Below are 18532 nucleotides of genomic sequence, written 5' to 3' on the forward strand. Positions count from 1 at the left end.
AGCAGGGAGTCTCGGGAGATTAGTGTGCTGACAGAGCAGGCACCAAGTCCAAAGAGCAGAGGCTATCTGCGACTTATTAGATACTGACAGGAATACATCATGCTTTTTTTCTGAGCTTCAGTTTCTATGAACATTCGGAAAAGCTGGGAGAAGAAAGGCTCTGTGAAAAATTTTATTCTTAAAGAAGTCCTAACATTGTAGTCAGTAACCTTAACAACTGTAGATGATACTTACATATCCGTTTCACAATGCCTGATTCAACTCTAATGAAACGAAGTTCTTTTTTATATCACTAAATAGCAGATAAGTTCAATGAAGTTTCAGAATTATATTTTAAGTATTACTTAACTATATTCAAGTATCTTAGAGTGTCTGTAACTAAAAATACCCAACAGCAAAGAAAGATTCCAATTTTGCAGCTGGCATGTTATTAAGGCAACTATAAAATCCTACCAAGTTTAGTCAACCAGCTCTAGTCTAACTAAAGTTGAAGTTTTAATTGCTACATTTTCTTATAAAGATATAGGTTGTTCACTTAGATATACAATATAATATTTCAATATGAGAAGAAATTTAATCTTGTATTATATAAACCTTATTTGCAAATATACTTTTTAACTCATAAAGGTCTCTTATTTCAGTGAGGAGGAAAGTTTGGTTTTGTTTTTTTAGTTTACCTAATAATACTTACTAAAAATGGCATAACCATACAATGTTAACTACACCAACGAAAATAATCCTGTAGTAGCTTTTAAAAATCTAGTTTCAAAAAGGCTGTCATAAATAAAACTACATACTACTAAAAATATGACTCATTATTTTTGTGTCCCTTCTGACATATACAGATGAATTTGGACCCCCAAAAAATGTTTTTTCCAGTGTATCGAAAAGAAATATGAAACATTTTAAAGAGGGGAGAGAAGCAGCTCTGCTTCATTAATAGACCAATTCCTACTAATATTTAGAGCAAGACTTGCTTCCTTTCTTTTTATTGTGAAATATAAAAATATGATGTACTAAATGTACTTTAATGGGCATTATCTTCTGTAACTTAATTCTATTTTGAGATCTTAGACAACTATACTACTTAAGTTTTTAAAAACAGGAAAATAAAGACAACTCTGAGTTAGAGTATAAAAACTGAATAAAATTTATGACAAATAAGAATGCAGATTTCAAAGACAAAAACACTCTCACAATCCAAACAAATCAAAATTTAAGTGCACGGAATTGGTATCACTAAGTGAAAACTTTCTCCTGACTTGTACTCTGGTGGTCTGAATGCTCCTAAAAATATTGTGGCAGAGTTTTAAAAACAAAATTTGCAATAAAAAAACACATATAACCTCCAAACTTGAGAACTATAGTAGATTGCAAAATAAAGATAAATTTAACATTCAAACAAAATCTGAAAAGATAATTTCGATAAAAAATACAAGTAAATGCTGCACAAGTGCTCAAAAGATACTCATTATAGCACTAGCAAAAACTTAGAAACAGCCAAATGTCAGGATGGGCTACATTTATTTGATTTTCATACACAACCATTAAGAGCTAAGCTACCATTTTTAATGGCTACCTATTCATTCTTCCAGAATTGACTTTAATTATTTCTTCTTTTTCATATAATTACATTTCTTTATAAACAACTGTATTAGACATCCTTACAGATATATATATATATCTTTGTACAAGAGATGTTAGTCCTTTTGTTTCCTTCGGATAAATACTTAGAAGTGTAATTTTTTATTACAAAACTTGAGATGGTGATTTAAAAAGTTTTAAGACAATTTTATGGGCATTTCTAGTGATATTAAATATTCTTCCAAAAAACACAAGTAGTCAAAATTTGTCTTTTGAAATGTAAGAATTCCCCCCTTTGTTAATTATACCCTATACTTAACACAAACACACAGTTAACTTATAACCTAAAGATCGTATAAATTACTGTTGATAAAAGTGGGTGAAACCACTTATCACTACATAATCTCTAAGCTTCCATCTTAATGCTGTATTTCATAAAGCAGTAAGTCCATCATAAAACTTTGTACTTTACGCAACGGCCTTATCTAAACACACGCATTATGTGTCCTTCTTAGGTTTCAATCCATGAAAATCCGCTAGGTAGTATCAGCCACTACAACACCAACCAATCATTCTAAACTTCGCTATCAACTGGGCTGAAGCTTATTTAACGTGTTACCAGAAATTAAACAGCATTAAGATTGCTAGGTAATGAACAAACTGTTGCTGTCATTTCATTTTCCTGTATTTCGTCCTTATAAAAGCAAAAATATTAAGGACTATAATATTCTTTTCTTCTGGAAGTTACTGGAATAAGAATGAGGTAAGAGGCTAAATGTTTCATATTTATTTACTAAGTTTAATTCTAACACAATGAAATGTGGGGGAGCTCTATTTTTAATTTAATTCTATACTTTATGTTTTGAAGATGACAGGAAACAATTTTAGAGAGATTTTTATTTGATGAACATTATCAAACTTTTTCACCAAAAAGTCATTATTATTAACATGAGCAAAAATTTGAGGTAGCTAAAGCTAACACCCAAACTTGAAAATCCTTGCCTGCTTCTAGTGAATTTCTCATAATTTCCAGAATTTGGGGGCTAAGTTTCCTAAATGCATGTTAACTATTGCATTAATACTCTTAAATTGATTAAATGGTCTGAAATGAAAGAAATTTAACTAACAACCTCTTTTCCTCCCTAGGTGGCAAATGTTTCTACATTTTATCTTTTTTATGCTGAAAAGTATTTGTTTTATTAATTAGTAATAGATTTCCACCTAAATTATAAAGGCATTATATTACAGATTAAGAAAAATGATCAATGATGTTAAAGTCAAAAATGGAATTATTTCTTGAGAAAGTGCAAATGAGAACATTAATTCAAATCAAAATTAAACATCAGAGTTTCAAATCTACCCATCTCTCAGCTTATTCAGAACATGAATAAATCAAGATTTTCTTCTGTGAAACTAGTATCCTTAAGAGAGAATTTATAGACTTTCATCAAGAAAAGCAGAAAGGGGCTTCCCTGGGGGCGCAGTGGTTGAGAGTCCGCCTGCCGATGCAGGGGACACAGGTTTGCGCCCCGGTCCAGGAAGATCCCACATGCCGCAGAGCGGCTGGGCCCGTGAGCCATGGCCGCTGAGCCTGCGCATCCGGAGTCTGTGCTCCGCAACGGGAGAGGCCACAACAGTGAGAGGCCAGCATACCGCGAAAAAAAAAAAAGGAACCTTCTGATCTGCTTAATGGGGTCATCAACTGTAACAGCAACTCCATGTGGACTGTGCACCAATTTCCAGTGGAGATGCTGTTACTTTTGATGGCTACCAACTCACTTCAATGTAGAGGCGTATTCAAGAAAGACAAAAAAAATTATGGTCACTTGATTCTCATTGGATTAAGGAGGAAAAAAAAGACAGCCTTTCATGCCGTCTTTAAAAGCTGACAAATAATTAACATCCATTTTAAAAAATTAACTGTTATGTCACTTAAAGGACCAAAAATGGAAGAGGATTAGAGTCATTATTCAGAAATGGTGTACAGGAAAATGACCTATGAATTGACAGACAGTATGGCTGTTTGTCTGTCATTTCTGTAGGCCAATATTCTGTATATCTCTGCGACTTCAGCATCAGAAATCAACTACACCATGCAAGCAACACAACGGCAGATGCACGAAAAAGAATCTGTTACATACCATGTAAATGTATTGACTGTAAATAAAACATAAATGATACCTGAAGAAAATCTGCTTCTGTTTCTCTGACAAAGCTCACATTTATTTCACCTAGGTCACTGACCAATCGATCTATGTACCATTTTATTGTAGTGATTAAATAATGGTCAAATAAACCAGCTTGCTCTACTTACTTAATACGTACATCGGTCCACTTGAATCACTTCAAGGAAACACCCTAAAAATCCTGCTCTCTAAATATGGAAAAGAATGAGGAACAATGGCAGCGTCTTATAAAGGTTTCCTTAAAAGAAAACTCTGCAGTGTGGAATTTTAAGCAATTCTTGTGTAAACTTATCTCAACTTTAATTCTTAGTAGGGGAAATAAGATATTAGTTTTTATGTGATCAAGCTCTAAATTTTAAGAACAACATATGCAACAATATTTAGGCCAAACAGTCTTAGCTCCAAGTTGTAATAATATTGCAATAGCCTTAAAATCACTTCCTGGTCTCTAACCTCTAGTTTCTTTTCCTAAAACATACCGTGACTCTTCATGCCTACTTAAAACTTTAAATTCCTTAGCCTGGTATTTAAGACTCACTTCAATTTGCCCCAATCAATCTTTCTTAGGTGTTTATCTTTCTGTTCCCCTCACACAACCTGCAGCCCCATTATGGTTCCTGTAAACATGCCATGTTTTCCCCACTCTGGGTCCTCAGCTCCTAATCCCACTACCTTCCCCCATTTGCCACCTAATCCTCCAGGCCCTACTCAAATGCCATATCCTTTATAACTGAAGCAAATGAGCTGTTTTAGGGTTCAATATTTGTTAAAGGCAGAGCCTTTAGTTCTTCCCTCTGAACCACGTTGCCATAAGGTGTCAGATTACCCATGAAGCAGTGATACAAGGAACATTTCAAAGTGAAAAGGAACCTTCACACCAAGGATACTAAGAACTAACTAATACTGGCTAAAGGTAATTAAAAAAAAAAAAAACCAACAGTGTAGTCAACAATTAAAAAAAAACCTAAAATGCATATATTTACAAAAGTACCACCTAGAGAAATACTAATAATGTTGACAATGAAAAGCAGAACCTTTTTACAAAAATGATGATGAACCCCAAGGTAGGACATTCAACTCTGTCATCTCTCCATTACTTAAATTCTCCATTACTTGCTGGCGTCCATGCCTTCAAAACTCTCACTAAATCCTCAACTGATGAAATGTGAAAATACTTACCAAAACACAGTCAAACTCTTTGCTCATGTTCTAGAACTTAGTAAAACGTCCAAAACAAAATTACTCCAAAAAAATGATAACCCAGGATGTATTTGCAAAAGAAATGATTAATATTCCCCTTTCCACATCTGTTAATAACAGCAACAATACTGAGAGCCACCTTAATTTACTAGAAGATAAACTAGCTAGATTATCACCTCATCAAGAGCAGGGACCATGTCAGTCTTGTTTACTGCCTCAAAAAAGGGTCTAGTATATGATTAGGGAAAACAATCTTCTTTTTACTGTATAAGCTTTTCTACTCTGAATTGTTCACTAGGTTCATGTATTATCTTTCCAAATTAAAAAAAATTAAGGAAAAAAGAAATAACTAGGAATGTAATCATCACTAGAGTTAATTATGTGCATTCAATTATATTATAGTTTCTTAAATTTTAAATTACCTATACAATTACCTAATGCCATTTCTACTGAGAGGGAGCGTAGACTCGGAGTGAAAGACTGACACTAATTCCTGAAGAAAAATCACATACTGGGCTCCACCACTCAACACTGCTTATCTCTGGGCTCCTGACACCTTATCCCAGCACAGGGCACAGTCAGGGATAATGAATTCTCATAGGAAAATATTCACGGTCTTTGCTTCTACCTATCAATACTGAAAAAATAATCTAGTGTTTGTTAAAATTTCATCCATCTGAAAGGATCTTTCTGAAATTTATATTTTACTCCCCTCAAAAAAGATAGCTATTTTATAATATTTTATTTAACATATATCAAGAGTTTTCAATAGTCCACTATTTTTCCATTTTTGAAGAAAATACAACTCACTTTAAAATGCTGAAAATTTTAGAAAGAGTTCTACCTGTTGATCAAGAATTCATCTTTTGTCTTATGATGAAACACAGGAATTGGAACACCCCAAACTCTTTGCCTTGATATACACCAATATGGCCGCCTGTCCATCATTTCAACCATGGCATTCAGTGCTGATCCAGGAATAAATTTCACTTTTTTTAACAATTCCTGCAATTGATTCACAAATCAAATCCAGTGAGAGAAAGCAGAACAAATTTTCTAGAACTGCCACTATTTATCCTAATACAGTTCTTTATTTTAGAGGTTTATAGTCATTTACATGCCCCCTTCCCCCACCAAAAAGAAACTAATCTAAAAACACCATAGATTTCAGAGCACATGAGACAATGTTAAAATAGGACCACAAATGATCTAATAAATAACATCCAGAGCAGACTTCACCTTTGGAGGATGTGACAAGAAATTTTATACTAATTTCCAAGCACCCTAGATCAAAACTGGTAATAACAGGTTTAGTAGAAGTATTATACTTTATTAAACTACAGTTAAAATCAATTCAAACTTGATTTCAATAATTCTTCTTTAATTGCTTAAGAAATAAGCTACTATCTTAGGTGGACAAACAAGGACTGCAATGTAACCTAATTTTACATAGTATGGTTTACAACACAGAAAACACTTTCTCAAAATAAGTTACTTCCTATTTACTGGCTGTCTCTCAAGAACTCTCCTTCCCTCCACCTCCCGCCCCCAAAAGTTGTAAACTACTAGCATTTGCTTTCATTTGTTAATTACCAAGAAAAGAATTGTATAGCAAAAATGTTTAAAAATATCCGTAAGTGAAATATAACTTCATTTTAAAAAGTCTCTCTACCCATCAATAAAAGCATTTTTACATTTTTAGAGCATGTTTAAACAGTTTCCTCGCTTACCTGAACCACCAGAAATCCCCTCCCCCAAAGCCCTTTGTAGCACCACCTACTGGTAGAATGGCAACATTCGCAATTTATTTTGATTAAAAATTGAAACGTGATACTGACTTGATATTTGATTTTGTTAAGGAATAACTATTATTTTTTTAAGGTGGTAAAAATGGCATTAAAATTATGTTTTAATTTTAAATGTCAGATATACATGATGAAATATTTATGGAAAACATAATGCCTAAAAGTTGCTTTAAAAGAATCCAATGGGTAGGAAGTGTAGAAAATGGGTAGGGATGCAGATAAAAATAAAATTGGCAAAAAGATGATGATTGTTGAAGTTGGGTGATGGAAACATGGCAGTACATTATTCTCTCTATTTCTGCGAGGAACAACTGAAAATTTTCTATAAAGAAGTTAAAAAAAAATATGGCTTCAGCGTATTGCATCAGCATCAGACTCAGATGTTCTGCAACAAAACTCCGTGCAGAGCTGAAAGTTACAAATTATAACATCTACAGGTAAGAAAAACAGCCTTCACAGAAATGTAAAAAACAGAAGAAAACAAACGGCCCATAGCACAGTTATCCACTCTACATGAATGTAGAAAGCATAAATTGCTTGCATAGCTTTGGCATGGACCCCAAATTGCCATGTCAACAAATGAACCAACTAATATTAGCAATGTTACATGCAAGCTGTAAAGCAAAATACCTGTATACTCAGCCTGGTTACCAAATATATATTTGAGTTCTTTCATTTAATAGAATCAAGTTGTTCATGAGATATACACACACACAGATACATAAACATACTGAAAGAGCTCAAATATATATTAATATTTAAAATGCCAGTTATACGATATTTGTTAACTCAAAAGAAATAGCTTTTCAAATGAACTGCAATTTCAATTTTAAGGAAGCAAAGAGTTTTAAAAGAGTTTTGCTGAATGCCCACTATGTGCCAGACACTGTTCTGGGAACTTTTATTCACTTATCTTGTGAGGCAGGCATTATTATCACTTTTATACAGATGAGGAAACTGAGGTTCTGAGAGGTTAAACAATTTGCTGAACTGAAGTCCTAATTCTATGCTATTTTCACTACACTGGGCAGGAAATTAGAGCAAGTTAAACTCTTTAAGCATGTATAATGAAGGGATGGAAACCCAAGGTCCTTCCAGATCTAAAATTCTACAAGTTTATGAAACCAAATAATAATAGCATTAATCCCTTCTACTCCCAAAACCCTACCCCAACCTCACATGTAAACCGTTCATACTGAGGGAATGATAAACCCAGCCCTTACAGTAGGATGCCTTTTATACCTTGGCTGTAGTCTTAATATCCATGATATTTACAAACCACTGCTTGCTGGCACGAATAACTACTGGTTTCTTAGTCCTCCAGTCATAGGGATAGCTGTGTACCAATTTTTCCTCTTTCAACAAATTCTTTGCAGCCTGAAGCATCTTTATAACTTAAAAAACAATTAATAACAATTTACATTAGACACAATTAAAAAGCACTATGAAAATCCTAATAACTCTCTAAACTCCCAGGGAGTACTAAATCTGGGCCAACAGGTGACAGTAAGATTAGCCATCTACCAGGTAGCAAAGGCATAATCTGGGAATCTCAGGGCAATAAAAGCAGAAACTGTAAAACCTTAATCAGACTCCCAATTATGCCATTCCCATGGCTCTTCTTTTCAAAGATGACAGAATACATCTAAAATTCTACATCTCAAATTCAGAGTCACAATCTTTCATACTATGAATCTTAAAATGGTCTCCAGGTAATCCAGCAGAAACCAGGTATACTGAGTTGAATTCTGTCCCCCCAAAAGATAGGTTCAAGTCCTGGCCCCTAGTACTTGTGAATGTGACCTTATTTGGAAATAGGGTCTTTGTAGATGTAATCTGCAATTAAGATGAGGTCACACTGGATTAGAGTGGGCCCTAATTCCAATGCCTGGTGTCCTTCTAAGAAGAAAGGACACACAGAGACACACAGAGCAAAGAAGAACATGTTATAATAGAGGCAGACTGGAGTGATACAGCTATAAACCAAAGAATGCCAAGGATTACCAGGAGCCACCAGAAGCCAGGAAGAGGCAAACATGAATTTTTCCATAGAGCTTTCAGAGGGAGCAGAGCCTGGCCAACACCTTTGATTTCAGACTTCTTGCCTCCAGAACTGTGAGAGAATAAGTTTCTGTTGTTTTAAGCCACCCAATTTATGGTAATTTGTGACAGGAGCCCTAGAAAATTAATATACCAGATCTAATTAGCCTTAGTCTTAGTGTGAGCAAAGAAAGGTTTTCACAGTACCTGGTCCTTGGATCCATATTTATAGAAAGGCAGAAAGAAAACTCAAGACTGGAGGACCCCTAAAACTGTTGATACATCAACTATCCTATAGGTATCAGTGATATAAGGGTTACAAATGGAGTGCGAGTGTCTGATTCACAGTCAGCATCTAGTCCCAAGGTTGATTTCATCCTTCCACAAAACTAACACTGCTGATGACTGTCTTTATAGTCCTAAAATAACATCACTCTCTGTTGACTGCCTTGATTTGCTTAAACAAGTAGAGCAACTTCAAAGCAAAAGATGAAAAAGTGCCAAACTCCATTTTAAACCATGTGGCAAAATAAAATATAAATAAAATATAATTTTAGCTTTTTGTTTGTTGAAAGTACAAAATGAGAGAATTGTCAGCAAAGGTTACTTCTGGCTGCTTTTCAGAAAATACATATTTATGATACCAACATAAACAGTACTCACCCGCATCTGTTCCCTCTTCAAGAACAGCTTTGTTTTGCAGTTCAGGACCCGCAGCATCTGTAAAGACTCCATCTTCATTCACTAAACAATCCTAAAAAGAGTCATTTTGAACAATTAAAATAAAGTATCAAGACATTTCGTCTTATGACAATATCTAGCAAAGCAGTATACTATATAAAACATCTCATTATAGTCTAGTCTTTCACTACACTGAAAATTTGGGTACTTCTTATTCAGTCAATCAGAATTTGTGAATTTACACATTTAAATCACCAAAGGCAAAATGTATTATTAAAACATACACCTAAAGTTTAATTACAAAAAGTAACAAAATATACTAAAAACCTCAATTTACAGATCTATGGCAGTGTACATACATTGTGACAACTTTGAGACTTGCCTTTAGCTAAATGGAAAAACTTGCTAAGTAACTGATGTGTGTAAAATAAATTTAGAGAAGACTGTTTAGTCTGAAAAAAATTTAAAAACCGGCTCTTTTCAACTATTTAGTAAAACCCACTTGCCATTTTTCAGGGATTGAAAGTAATTTGTCTATGTGACTTAATACTTGGGGGAAAAAATGCCCCCATTTACTATGCATTCTTCAATTCTAACTCTGACAATTTTGTGCTAATTCTGGGAAATCGTTCTCAATTAGTATGAGTTAATGAGGCTTTGGAGGCTTATTGCACAGAAGCATTTCACAACTTAACTACGATGACAAAAATTATTGTTTATAATCAAAAGTAAAGACATTAGTTAGGGTTTATCACTTTAATTCTTCAAAAGCAATAATTTAAAAGGAAAAAAGAGGAGCAGTACCATGGACAAGCTGTGTTGAGAAGCTACACTGTAATCTTCCATACCATGAGCTGGGGCTGTGTGAACCAACCCTGTTCCTTTTGTCATGGTCACATGACTGGCAGGTAAAAGAGGAGACACCCTCTCAGAAATGAAAGGATGAGCACAAGTACCATCTTCCAAGTCAACACCTGTGCGGAAAGAAAGCCACAATTAAGAATTATTTTAGGGCTTCCCTGGTGGCGCAGTGGTTGAGGGTCTGCCTGTCGATGCAGGGGACACGGGTTCGTGCCCCGGTCCGGGAAGATCCCACATGCCGTGGAGCGGCTGGGCCCGTGAGCCATGGCCACTAAGCCTGCGTGCCCGGAGCCTGTGCTCCACAGCGGGAGAGGCCACAACAGTGAGAGGCCCGCGTACCGCAAAAAAAAAAAAAAAAAGAATTATTTTATATAGCAATTCTTCTACCTCTTTAAGATTAGCAACAGACATCAGCTGAAAAGAGCAGAATCTGGGATAAGACTGGGCTCAAATTCTGGCTTTCCCTTTTATTTGTTCTGTGACCTTCAGGAATCTATAAAATGTGAACAATTACGGTTCCTACCTCAGAGGTCTGCTGTGAACATAAACTGGGTTAATGCACGTTAAGCATTTTAGGTACTTATCACAATACTTGCCACACTGTAAATGCTTTAAAATATTAGCAATTATTATAAAAAATAGATAATCAAATGAATCCAAAAAAACTTCTCTAATTTATGTGCAGTTATGTACCTTTTAGAATAGAGGACAAAAAATTCTAGATCAACAGGTCAATGACTAGTACGTTCTAATACTATCTCTGTGGAAACTCGTAGCTTTTCATAATGTTACCCTAAAAAGGTAAGAGATGATAAATAATACCCTACAGTTACTGGGCACCCACATGTACTAGACTCAACATAAATTCTTACCTCATCTTCATAATACTACAAAGCAGCTAACATTATCCCCAATTTACAAATCAGAAAACAAGAAAATATAGGCCACGAATGAGAAGTATATATATTCCTCTGAAACATGGTGGCTAAAAATGGCAATAATTAATTTTTCACAAAGTAATAATTTGAAACAATAATACAGTCTAGAAAAATGACCTTTAAATTTAACCTTAATACTTTCAAAACCCTTTGAGAAGCCACTCAACTTCTGTAACAACATCTAACATGTCAAGGAAGTCTATTAATACCTTTTGCACTTAAAAAAGAGGTGGGCTGTGGTTAATAATACTGTGCTATATATTTGAAAGTTACTAAGGGATTAGATCTTAAAAGTGCTCATCACAACAAAAAAAATTTGCAACTATGTGTGATGATGGATGTTAACTAGACTTATGGTGATCATTTCACAATATATACAAATATTGAATCATTATTTTGAATGCCTGAAACTAATATAATGTTATATATCAATTAAATATCAATTTTTTAAAAAAAGAAGTGAGAGAGGTGTATGGAGTAAAGAATATACTGGAGCCTCTAAGTTACCTAATACACCAACAAGGTCCAAAGGGTATTAAATATTAAACATTCTGGAGCTTCTTTCATGCCTTTGACATTAAAAACCTTTTGATTTTTGTTAAGTTTGTTTAAACCTCTAACTGGCTTATATCTAAAGCAGTGCATTTTGAGGCCTTCCTTACTTTGCTAGGCAATCTTTCCATTTTTGAGTATCTATTCTTGTGATTTTTTTTTTTCTTTTGTAAGAAACTCAAAGATATATCATCCCTAAGGATCAAAGGTAATTTTAAACTCCCCTAGATTTCCAGTTATACTTCTTTTTTTTTTTAACATCTTTATTGGAGTATAATTGCTTTACAATGGTGTGTTAGTTTCTGCTTTATAACAAAGTGAATCAGTTATACATATACATATGTTCCCATATCTCCTCCCTCTTGCATCTCCCTCCCTCCCACCCTCCCTACCCCACCCCTCTAGGTGATCACAAAGCACCGAGCTGATCTCCCTGTGCTATGCGGCTGCTTCCCACTAGCTATCTATTTTACGTTTGATAGTGTATATATGTCCATGCCTCTCTCTCGCTTTGTCACAGCTTACCCTTCCCCCTCCCCATATCCTCAAGTCCATTCTCTAGTAGGTCTGTGTCTTTATTCCCGCCTTGCCCCTAGGTTCTTCAGGACCTTTTTTTTTCCCTGAGACTCCATATATATGTGTTAGCATATGGTATTTGTTTTTCTCTTTCTGACTTGCTTCACTCTGTATGACAGACTCTAGGTCCATCCACCTCATTACAAATAGCTCAATTTCGTTTCTTTTTATGGCTGAGTAATATTCCATTGTATATAGGTGCCACATCTTCTTTATCCATTCATCTGCTGATGTACACTTAGGTTGCTTCCATGTCCTGGCTATTGTACATAGAGCTGCAATGAACATTTTGGTACATGACTCTTTTTAAATTATGGTTTTCTCAGGGTATATGCCCAGTAGTGGGATTGCTGGTAGTTGTATGGTAGTTCTATTTTGTAGATTTTTAAGGAACCTCCATACTGTTCTCCATAGTGGCTGTATCAATTTACATCCCCACCAACAGTGCAAGAGGGTTCCCTTTTCTCCACACCCTCTCCAACATTTATTGTTTGTAGATTTTTTTTGATCATGGCCATTCTGACCGGTATGAGATGATATCTCACTGTAGTTTTGATTTGCATTTCTCTAATGATTAATGATGTTGAGCATTCTTTCATCCATAGTTATATTTCAAAATCAGCCACTACTTCAGAAGTCCCAAATTATAGCTTACTAAGGATCCATTTCTATGCTATCTTGGGAATAACTTTCAGAATTTATTCAATTTCCTTATTAAAATCATATACCCCAAAATAAATGTATTTATTTCCTTCCTTGCTCCTTTGATCAAATCAGATAAAAGTAATTTTCAATAATTTAATTTTGAATAAAATTTTAGAGGGAAATTTGTACATTATATGTTGTACAAAGGGCATCTAATTTTCCACTGGATATTTGCCAAAAATGTTTTTTTAATCTATTGTGCCTTTGTCAATGTTCACATTTTCTATACTCCTATCATGTTCAATGCATATTCTCCTTCAGTTTAATCAATGTAAAATATACTCTAGAAAGGTAGAGGCCATATCTGTTTTGATTCACAGTAAGAAATCTTCAGCAAGGCACTAAACTAAGATCAACCCAATATTTTGATGACTTTGATGGTCAGAATACCTGTAAATCCTTACCAGAAAATGTTGAAATAACCTCAAATGTTGTTTCCAAAGTAGAAGCAACAGATGTTACTTTATCTGCAGCTAAAACGTATAAGTCTCCAGATTTGGAACACTTCACGACAGCATACCTAAAATAAAATTTTCGGAGTAAATTACTAATAATGAAAAAAGAAAAACCACAGATAACATTTTAAATGTTTTACATTATTTTAGAAAAACTAACTTTAAGATCAAAAAAGTACTATTTTCAAGGGACTTCATTCCTTACATTTCTGTTTTCTTTTCCAAAAAAGGTAGAAATAAGGTCTTAAGTAGAATCCTCTAAAGCTTAATAAAATCTATATGAACTGAAACTTATAATCTTTTTTTTTTTTTTTTGCAGTACGCGGGCCTCTCATTGTTGTGGCCTCTCCCGTTGCGGAGCACAGGCTCCGGACGCACAGGCTCAGTGGCCATGGCTCACGGGCCTAGCCACTCCGCGGCATGTGGGATCTTCCTGGACCAGGGCACGAACCCGTGTCCCCTGCAACGGCAGGTGGACTCTCAACCACTGCGCCACCAGGGAAGCCCTATAATCTTTAATCTATATGAACTAAAGCTTAATAAAATCTATATGAACTAAGTTATAATTCACTAATTTTAAAAGGATAATAAGGATTAAATAAGATCAAAATAATGCTAAAAATGGAATTGATCCTATTTGTGAATAAAACAAAAATTGCAATAATATACCTACTTTGATTCTGGCATATAACAAACAGCCTGATTGGCTGGAATTGTCCAAGGCTGGGTGGTCCAGACTAAGAAACTAACAGGAGATGAACCATCTGTGAAAATATAATTTCAAATATGCTAGCAAATCAAATGTTATAATTCCATAACTTTAATAAACTCAAGCAACAGATAAATCTTACCTATAAGAGACGCCAACTTAGGAGAAGGTTTCAAGAGAGGAAATTTTACATATACTGAGCAACTGACATGCTCTGGATTATATTCAAGTTCTGCTTCAGCCAATGCAGTCCTAAGGTTTAAAAATATTAAACATAAATATCTGGAACCCTCACAAAATTCTCCCCTTGAATACCAAAAAGACATAAATACCTTGATGAGGGAGACCAAAACACAGGTTTATAAGATCGATAAATCAAGCCCTATAAAAGACAAAGAAAAATGAAAGCTGGAATTCTGTAACACATATTTTAACACACTCAAAGAAAAAAAAAAACTTTTACTACCTTATCATACATTTCATAGAAAATTCTCAACTGTCTGGCTTCATATCGTCCATCAAATGTATAGTAGCAATTATTCCAATCTGCCATTATTCCCCAACGAATAAATGCCGATTTTTGTTTCTCAATAGCTGCCTTGGCAAATGATCTAGCTAAAAACAATAAAGAAACAAAAAGCTTTTGAAAACAAATTAATTCAAATTCTTATTTAGCATGTATCTCTCTAAATGCAGGTACTGTACACAATTTAGACTATAAAAACTTTTTAATAGGAAAATTATCTGAAAGTTAAAGTGTTCAGAAGATACCTACAACAAATTCTAAAATTAACTAAAATTTCAAAAGTTAAAATTTTGTTACCATCTCCTCTATTATTGAGAGATCATAAAATGGCCTTACTTTTAGAAAAAATAAACTGGAAAAGTTATTCTTCATATTTCTCAGTTTAAGAAAAGGTCAGAGAACAATTCTTATTTCATTATATATACACACACACAAAATTAACCAGTACAACCAATAATACTCTTTCATAAGGAAGTATGAAATCTTCACAATCATATCCAATTATAAAATAGTTTAGGGACTTCCCTGGTGGCACGGTGGTTAAGAATCCCCCTGCCAATGAAGGGGACACGGGTTCGAGCCCTGTTCCAGGAAGATCCCACATGCCATGGAGCAACTAAGCCTGTGCACCACAACTACTGAGCCTGTGCTCTAGAGCCCGCAAGACACAACTACTGAGCCCGAGAGCCACAACTACTGAAGACCATGTGCCTAGAGCCCGTGCCCTGCAACAAGAGAAGCTGCCACAATAAGAAACCCATGCACCACAACGAAGAGTAGCCCCCGCTCATCGCAACTAAAGAAAGCCCGCACACAGCAGTAAAGACCCAAAGCAGCCAAAAGTAAATAAATAAATAAACACTGAGGAGCCCTTAAAAAAAAACAGTTTAACATATAAGAACAGAAGGGGGACTTCCCTCGTGGCACACTGGTTAAGAATCCGTCTGCCGATGCAGGGGACACGGGTTCGATCCCTGGTCCAGGAAGACCCCACATACCGCAGAGCAACTAAGCCCGTGCGCCACAACCACTGAGCCTGCGCTCTAGAGCCCATGAGCCACAACTACCGACCCCTGTGTCACAACTACTGAAGCCTGTGCACCTAGAGCCCGTGCTCCACAACAAGAGAAGCCACCGCAATGAGAAAACCGTGCACAACGAAGAGAAGGCCTGGCTCGTCGCAACTAGAGAAAGCCTGTGTGTAGCAATGAAGACCCAATGCAGCCAAAAAAATTAATTAATTAAAAAAAAAAGAAAAAGGATAGAAGAGTCCTCCCTGACACATTCTATGGAAGGAAAGGATCAAAAAAAGAGATCTTTTAAAACAATTTTTAATTTAAAATTTACTTTTGGTTTAGCACCTAAAATAGGTCAAGTCCTAGCCAAGAAAGTAAATAAAAACATTGACCAAAATCATAATTTCAACAAAATGTGAAGACTAAAGAACTGAAAAATGTATTTGGATGTGTTCACAAATCTTTCCTTCATTTCTGAACATAAGTTCTCATAAAAGTCAATTACACAAAATCTTAATTTTCTTTGACACAAAGTGGTTTCCAACAGATGTCATTATAAGCGAAAAACAATAGCAAAAACCAAAAAACAACAGGTGTCTTTGATAAAGCCCTGACTTTTCCAAGGAAGCAGTGTTTACAAATACCATTTTAAAACAGAAATAGAGATTATTTACCTTTCTCTCTAATTTCCATAGCTGAAAGATTCTGAGCTTTTCCACCAAGTTCTGATAATACTTTTATTTCAATGGGTAAGCCATGACAATCCCAGCCTGGCACAAAATGTATTTTGGAACCTCTCATCATATGGTATCGGTTGGCTATATCTTTCAAAATCTGCAAAGATAAAACGATAATCATCATTCACACATAAAGCATGTGGCCTACAATTTATATTCTCTTCTTTTTTTTTTTTTTGCGGTACGCGGGCCTCTCACTGTTGTGGCCTCTCCCGTTGTGGAGCACGGGCTCCAGACGCGCAGGCTCAGCGGCCATGGCTCACGGGCCCAGCCGCTCCGTGGCATGTGGGATCCTCCCAGACCAGGGCACGAACCCGCGTCCCCTGCATCGGCAGGCGGACTCTCAACCACTGCGCCACCAGGGAAGCCCCTATATTCTCTTCTTAATATCATTTTAAAACACTAAGAAAACCTAATTTTAATAAGATTTATATAGAATTATCTATTAAACCTACCAACTCCCTCAAGTTCTACATAAACACAAGAGTAACAAATACCTGATTTTTAAAATGCCATTAACTCCCCCAGAAGAAAGTTGAATTATAAAAGATTCTAAAGTGAAAAGCATTACATCCACATTTACTAATATGTTTGTAAAGTTGGAGTATGCAAATATGCAAACCATACTACCTTTTTAAGAAATGATTTGAGGGCTTCCCTGGTGGCGCAGTGGTTAAGAATCCACCTGCCAATGCAGGGGACACAGGTTCGAGCCCTGGTCTGGGAAGATCCCACATGCCGCGGAGCAACTAAGCCTGTGTGCCACAACTACTGAAGCCCACGCGCCTAGAGCCCGTGCTCTACTACAAGAGAAGCCACTGCAATGAGAAGCCCGCACACCGCAACGCAGAGTATACCCCACTCGCCACAACTAGAGAAAGCCCACGCACAGCAACGAAGACCCAATGCAGCCATAAATTAATTACTTAATTATTTTAAAAAAGAAATAATTCGAACTTTCTAAATATCAGAGTACAAATTACAAATTAGCTTTACTCTTCTGAAAAAAAATTATTAATGTGAATAATCCAATATTATCTATATTTAGTTAATAACTATCATAGAATCAATGCAGAATTTATAATGCACTCAGAGTATGAAATATCACAGTTAACTTTTGTTTTTTTTTTTTTTTGGCCACACCTCACGCAGCATGTGGAACTTCCCTGATCAGGGATCAAACCTGAACCCGCTGCAGTGGAAGCATACACGGATCTTAACCACTGGACCACCAGGGAAGTCCATGGTTAACTTTGTTATTACTAAAACCCTAAATAAAACAATAGACCTCTTCACTTAGTATAGTTCTAGAACTGTTTCTCAGCTCATTTTAGATAGTAGGGGGCAGCAGAGTCTTTTAAAAAATATATTACCACTAAGAAATGGGGGCGGGCTTCCCTGGTGGCGCAGTGGTTGAGAGTCCGCCTGCCAACGCAGGGGACATGGGTTCGTGCCCCGGTCCAGGAAGATCCCACCTGCCGCGGAGCGGCTGGGCCCGTGAGCCATGGCCGCTGAGCCTGCGCGTCCGGAGCCTGTGCTCCGCAACCGGAGAGGCCACAGCATTGAGAGGCCCACATACCGCATAAATAAATAAATAAGCAAACAAACAAATAAATAAAAATTAAAAATGGGGGCTCAGGGACTTCCCTGATGGTCCAGTGGTTAGGACTTCGCCATCCATTGCAGGGCATGCAGGTTTGATCCCTGGTCTGGGAGCTAAGATCCCACATGCCTCTTGGCCAAAAAACCAAAACATAAAACAGAAGCAATATTGTAACAAATTCAATAAAGACTTTAAAATTGGTCCACATGAAAAAAAAAAATCTTAAAAAAATAAAAAATGGGGGCTCAAAGACAAAGGACAGATTTGGCTCCAAGCTTAACTCCTTCTTCCCAAAACTGAACAGTGCAGTAGTCCAGAAAAATATTTCTTCCTTTCCATGTCTCTCAAAAGTAGAAAA

General features: G+C 35.9%; 1 protein-coding gene across 4 annotated transcripts in view; it reads right to left on the reverse strand.

Annotated features, from left to right (window-relative positions):
• Positions 1-18532, reverse strand: part of IARS2 (isoleucyl-tRNA synthetase 2, mitochondrial) — a 70975-nt gene that overhangs the window by 26418 nt on the left and 26025 nt on the right. For all 4 annotated transcript variants that reach the window (XM_032649822.1, XM_032649833.1, XM_032649850.1 and 1 more), the window contains 10 exons: positions 16509-16668; positions 14759-14907; positions 14625-14674; positions 14435-14544; positions 14257-14347; positions 13533-13648; positions 10301-10470; positions 9479-9569; positions 8018-8169; positions 5815-5975 (listed from right to left, as the gene is read on the reverse strand). In XM_032649822.1, the coding sequence (XP_032505713.1) occupies positions 5815-5975; positions 8018-8169; positions 9479-9569; positions 10301-10470; positions 13533-13648; positions 14257-14347; positions 14435-14544; positions 14625-14674; positions 14759-14907; positions 16509-16668 (1250 nt within the window). The remainder of the gene's footprint in view (positions 1-5814; positions 5976-8017; positions 8170-9478; positions 9570-10300; positions 10471-13532; positions 13649-14256; positions 14348-14434; positions 14545-14624; positions 14675-14758; positions 14908-16508; positions 16669-18532) is intronic.

Source organism: Phocoena sinus, chromosome 1 (genome assembly GCF_008692025.1).
Source record: "Phocoena sinus isolate mPhoSin1 chromosome 1, mPhoSin1.pri, whole genome shotgun sequence".
Lineage (NCBI taxonomy): Eukaryota > Metazoa > Chordata > Mammalia > Artiodactyla > Phocoenidae > Phocoena > Phocoena sinus.